Source organism: Oreochromis niloticus, linkage group LG18 (assembly GCF_001858045.2).
Source record: "Oreochromis niloticus isolate F11D_XX linkage group LG18, O_niloticus_UMD_NMBU, whole genome shotgun sequence".
In the NCBI taxonomy this organism is placed as follows: Eukaryota; Metazoa; Chordata; class Actinopteri; order Cichliformes; family Cichlidae; genus Oreochromis; species Oreochromis niloticus.
Window position 1 is genome coordinate 7,499,682 of NC_031982.2, and position 5,622 is coordinate 7,505,303.

General features: G+C 44.3%; 2 protein-coding genes and 1 long non-coding RNA gene across 3 annotated transcripts; 2 read left to right on the forward strand and 1 right to left on the reverse strand.

The window, feature by feature from the left end:
• The first annotated feature begins 53 nt into the window (after positions 1-53).
• LOC109195656 (peroxisomal trans-2-enoyl-CoA reductase) lies at positions 54-2,230 on the forward strand. The gene is made up of 8 exons (XM_019348019.2): positions 54-222; positions 508-641; positions 718-883; positions 964-1,045; positions 1,148-1,244; positions 1,326-1,436; positions 1,659-1,770; positions 1,856-2,230. Exons 1-8 carry the CDS (start codon positions 111-113, stop codon positions 1,936-1,938), a joined length of 897 nt encoding a protein of 298 aa, XP_019203564.1. The 5' UTR covers positions 54-110; the 3' UTR covers positions 1,939-2,230.
• A 586-nt stretch (positions 2,231-2,816) lies between these two features.
• Positions 2,817-5,413, forward strand: LOC109195657 (peroxisomal trans-2-enoyl-CoA reductase). The gene is made up of 8 exons (XM_019348020.2): positions 2,817-3,304; positions 3,592-3,725; positions 3,802-3,967; positions 4,048-4,129; positions 4,305-4,401; positions 4,483-4,593; positions 4,842-4,953; positions 5,039-5,413. Exons 1-8 carry the CDS (start codon positions 3,193-3,195, stop codon positions 5,119-5,121), a joined length of 897 nt encoding a protein of 298 aa, XP_019203565.1. The 5' UTR covers positions 2,817-3,192; the 3' UTR covers positions 5,122-5,413.
• Positions 3,752-4,410, reverse strand: LOC112842723 (uncharacterized). Its single transcript, XR_003214719.1, has 2 exons — positions 4,273-4,410; positions 3,752-4,164 (listed from the first exon to the last, which is right to left on the reverse strand). It is a non-coding gene; the product is annotated as an uncharacterized LOC112842723 (long non-coding RNA).
• Positions 5,414-5,622: the final 209 nt, after the last annotated feature.

Consider the following 5,622-nt stretch of genomic DNA (forward strand, 5'->3'; position numbering starts at 1 on the left):
ATTTTCAAAGGTTACAGAGATAAGGCAAAAAGCTAGCGGAGGACATCCAGAAGAGGGCGCTGTTGGTGCTACGCTCCCTCGGTTTTCCTAAGCGGGGCCCAAAGACAAGCATGGCGGCTTCCAGTGTGTTCCGACCGGGCTTGTTCAACCATAAAGTTGCAATAGTGACGGGTGGAGGCACCGGGATCGGTAAAGCTATCTCTGCGGAGCTGCTGGAGCTGGGTGAGTGAGTTCTCATAGTTGTTGTAGCAAAGAGTCTGAAGTGAGCAGCAGCTGAGTGACAGCAAGTGAACTTCGATACAGTTACAAACAAGTGTGTAAGAGTCGCACCAGTGACCGCGGTCAAGTGCGCGCAGGGACACTGTGAAAGTGGCTGTGAGTGTTCGCTAACAGCTGGAAACACCAAACATCTGGTGGCTGTCAGTGTTGTTTCACAATAAATTGACTCGAAGCTTTATTTTGTAAAGTGCTGTAATTGTTTTTCGTGGCTGACTTGTTGGTCTTCAGGCTGCAGTGTGGTGATCTCCAGCAGAAAGGCAGACAGGCTGGAGGCAGCAGCTCGGGAGATGAGACAGAAAATCCCCCCCTCCAGTCCTGCAAGTGTCACTGCTCTGCCCTGTAACATCCGCAGCGAGGAGGAGGTGAGCATCTCTGCATCTGCTGCTCGTTTCAGTGCATAAGTGGCTGATTTTCTTTTTGTCTTTCTGTCATTTGAAGGTGAAGGCTCTTGTGTCATCAGTGCTGAAGCGATATGACCGTATAGACTTTCTGGTGAACAACGGAGGAGGTCAGTTCAGAAGCCCTGCAGAAGACATGTCCTCTAAGGGCTGGAAGGCTGTGGTAGACACCAACCTGACAGGAACCTTCCACTGCTGCAAAGAGGGTGAGCCGGGCACAGATAACACAGGCTTTGGTGTTTGTGGTTTGGTCTCTCAGCGTGACCGTCGTTGTTCTCCCCTCCAGTCTACACAGCATGGATGAAGGAGCACGGAGGAGCCATCGTCAGCATCATCGCTAACATGTGGAACGGCTTCCCAGATGCGGCGTAAGAACAGTTTCCCTCATTATTTACACACAAATCTGCAAAGTCACACAGTTTAAAAAAAATAATTTGCCTGCTGTGGGGTGTGTCTCCTCTCCCCGACAGCCACACAGGAGCAGCGAGGGCAGCGGTGGATAACTTAACTAAGAGTCTCGCCATCGAGTGGGCAGCCTCGGGGGTCCGAATCAACGCTGTTGCACCTGTGCGTACAGCTCAGTACTTAATCAGTTTTGTTTCAGTTTTTCAAGATGCGTATGAATTTCATCTCTCTGTTTGGCTGCAGGGTACAATCTTTTCCAAAACTGCGATGGAGAACTATAAAGAGTATGGACCACATCTTTTCAAGATGTCTGTTCCATTCACTCCTGCGAAGAGGCTGGGAGTGCCCGAAGAGGTTTGCAACCCAGTTCCCCAGCTTTGTTAGAGGAAAAAAGAGTCTCCTGAAAATTCCCCTTAGTGTTGTTTAAAAAAAAAAAAGAATCTAGATGACAAATGTCTCACAGTGCTCCATAAACAGTATTAGAGGATATAAAGAAGTCGTGAAGCCATACAATAGAAGGAGAAAGGTTAAAGCAAAGCTGTAATCAACAAGTTTTGAATTGCTATCTTTGTCCAGGTCTCATCTGCGGTGTGTTTCCTGCTCTCTCCTGCTGCTTCCTACATTTCTGGAGCCACGTTGAAGGTCGATGCAGGACAAAGTTTGTATAAGTCCATGTGGGAGATACCGAGTACGTACAGCTTTCTAACACAACTGCACTGTAGTCTTCACAGTAGATTTAAGACGAGGAGCTAAAGTCTTGTGTTTGTCTCCAGACCACAGTGCATGGCCCGAGGCTCCAGAGGGGGAGAACCTGGATGCTCTGAATGAACTGGTCGACCCAAAAAGCAAACTCTGATTCACTCATGGGACGTGCGAGAGCACAAAATCCCCACGCCAAAAGGCATCGTGGACTCTGAGCCACAAGCATTATCAAGCACACCGTGGTGGCCTGGTTAGAAAGTCTGTATATGTAGTGTGTGACTGATTATTAAGAGTCTGCACATGATTGTATGTAATTAATAGCACTACAAGTGTCCAGAGGTAAAGATTTGTAACATTCCAGCTGCTGAAATGTACATATTGTTTTTCTTTCCAATTCTCTTGTCAGTAAGTCTATGAGCAAAGTTTAATAAAACTGTAAAACAGAACAATATCATTTGTGGGTTTTTAAAAAAAATTTAACCTCCCCGTGTCTGTTTTGAACTCATTATATTATAAAAGAGTCTTAAAAGATGTCTAATTATATATTAAACAGATGGAAAATACTTTATACCATATTTAGGAAATTCTTTTGTTACAGCAGTTGACAGGAATATGAAATGACTTTAGTTCTAATAATGATAATATGTGGAAAGGGATTCTCTGCCTGGCAGATATTTTGTATTATAGAGGGTTACAGCATGTAGTATCAAAGGTTTCCTGCGTCTGTTCTTGGTGAATTGTGTAAATTGCACTTGAGAAACCAAAGAATGTGATCCCCACTATTATAAATGGGAGTAAGCTCTCGACAGCATGTAGATGATTGCAAACTGTTCTCGCAGTTTTGGCCTGTGTGCGTTTTAGTTTCGCTCTTACACCGGGCCACAGGGAAGCGGCGTTTGGAAATAACAGTTAGAACAAATGCAAACAGAAAAAACGCCTCTTGCTAACGTAATGCTTGCCTCCTTGTATGTGTGAAGTTGAGGTTTAATTGATATATTATCCAATAATTGGTCGGTGGTTTTAACCAGGCAGGTAATACAGTGAATAATGTTAATTATTTAAAGGTAGTTAATCGCTGATTTGTTCGAGGAAGTGAAAATCGTGAATGTCAGCATTTTTGTGTTTGTTACGTTTACGATTACAACATATATCACAGAAACTCCAGTAAAAAGAAACTCCCTATTCACGCTTCCACTTTCGTCTCACTTTACGGAAGCACAGCTTCATACATTTTGCGGTCAGCATTACTAAAACATGGACCACAGTAGTAAGCAGTGCTATTACATCCAGGCTGAAGTACTGGAACCAGTAGAGTTCATGGAGAGCCGATTTGAAGTGCTTTGCTCCTTTATGCCGCATCACAAATTCTGACTCCCTCGGTTTTCCTAAGCGGTACCTCGCAACAAGCATGGGGGCTTCCAGTGTGTTCCGACCGGGCTTGTTCAACCATAAAGTTGCAATAGTGACGGGTGGAGGCACCGGGATCGGTAAAGCTATCTCTGCTGAGCTGCTGGAGCTGGGTGAGTGAGTTCTCACAGTTGTTGTAGCGCAAAGAGTCTGAAGTGAGCAGCAACTGAGTGACAGCAAGTGAACTTCGATACAGTTACAAACAAGTGTGTAAGAGTCGCACCAGTGACCGCGGTCAAGTGCGCGCAGGGACACTGTGAAAGTGGCTGTGAGTGTTCGCTAACCGCTGGAAACACCAAACATCTGGTGGCTGTCAGTGCTGTTTCACAATAAATTGACTCGAAGCTTTATTTTGTAAAGTGCTGTAATTGTTTTTCGTGGCTGACTTGTTGGTCTTCAGGCTGCAGTGTGGTGATCTCCAGCAGAAAGGCAGACAGGCTGGAGGCAGCAGCTCGGGAGATGAGACAGAAAATCCCTCCCTCCAGTCCTGCAAGCGTCACTGCTCTGCCCTGTAACATCCGCAGCGAGGAGGAGGTGAGCATCTCTGCATCTGCTGCTCGTTTCAGTGCGTAAGTGGCTGATTTTCTTTTTGTCTTTCTGTCATTTGAAGGTGAAGGCTCTTGTGTCATCAGTGCTGAAGCGATATGACCGTATAGACTTTCTGGTGAACAACGGAGGAGGTCAGTTCAGAAGCCCTGCAGAAGACATGTCCTCTAAGGGCTGGAAGGCTGTGGTAGACACCAACCTGACAGGAACCTTCCACTGCTGCAAAGAGGGTGAGCTGGGCACAGATAACACAGGCTTTGGTGTTTGTGGTTTGGTCTCTCAGCGTGACCGTCGTTGTTCTCCCCTCCAGTCTACACAGCATGGATGAAGGAGCACGGAGGAGCCATCGTCAGCATCATCGCTAACATGTGGAACGGCTTCCCAGATGCGGCGTAAGAACAGTTTCCCTCATTATTTACACACAAATCTGCAAAATCACACAGTTAAAAACTAAAAAGTTAAAATAAATAAATAAATATATTATATTATATTATATTATATTATATTATATTATATTATATTATATTATATTTACCTGCTGCGCGGTGTGTCTCCTCTCCCCGACAGCCACACAGGAGCAGCGAGGGCAGCGGTGGATAACTTAACTAAGAGTCTCGCCATCGAGTGGGCAGCCTCGGGGGTCCGAATCAACGCTGTTGCACCTGTGCGTACAGCTCAGCACTTAATCAGTTTTGTTTCAGTTTTTCAAGATGCGTATGAATTTCATCTCTCTGTTTGGCTGCAGGGTAAAATCTTTTCCAAAACTGCGATGGAGAACTATAAAGGGAATAGACCACATCTTTTCAAGATGTCTGTTCCATTCACTCCTGCGAAGAGGCTGGGAGTGCCCGAAGAGGTTTGCAACCCAGTTCCCCAGCTTTGTTAGAGGAAAAAAGAGTCTCCTGAAAAATGTGATATAGACAGAATCACTTTTACACATAAGTCGGAGTAATTCTAATTCTGAAAAACGAAAAATGAACCCAGACCCCAAAGGTCTATATACAGTATTAGAGGATATAAAGAAGTTGTGAAGCCATACAATAGAAGGAGAAAGGTTAAAGCAAAGCTGTAATCAACAATTTTTGAATTGCTATCTTTGTCCAGGTCTCATCTGCGGTGTGTTTCCTGCTCTCTCCTGCTGCTTCCTACATTTCTGGAGCCACGTTGAAGGTCGATGCGGGACAAAGTTTGTATACATCCATGTGGGAGATACCGAGTACGTACAGCTTTCTAACACAACTGCACTGTAGTCTTCACAGTAGATTTAATACGAGGAGCTAAATTCTTGTGTTTGTCTCCAGACCACAGTGCATGGCCCGAGGCTCCAGAGGGGGAGAACCTGGATGCTCTGAATGAACTGGTCGACCCAAAAAGCAAACTCTGATTCACTCATGGGACGTGCGAGAGCACAAAATCCCCACGCCAAAAGGCATCGTGGACTCTGAGCCACAAACACTGTTAAGCACACCGTGGTGGCCTGGTTAGAAAGTCTGTATATGTAGTGTGTGACTGATTATTAAGAGTCTGCACATGATTGTATGTAATTAATAGCACTACAAGTGTCCAGAGGTAAAGATTTGTAACATTCCAGCTGCTGAAATGTACATATCATTTTTCTTTCCAATTCTCTTGTCAGTAAGTCTATGAGCAAAGTTTAATAAAACTGTAAAACAGAACAATATCATTTGTGTTCTTTTTTTTCTTTTAATTTAACCTCCCCGTGTCTGTTACTCATTATCCCATAAAAGACTCTAAAAGATCCCTGATTACATTAAACAGATGGAAAATACTTTATATCATATTTAGGAAATTCTTTTGTTACAGCAGTTGACAGGAATATGAAATTACATTAGTACTAATAATGATAATATGTGGAAAGGGATTC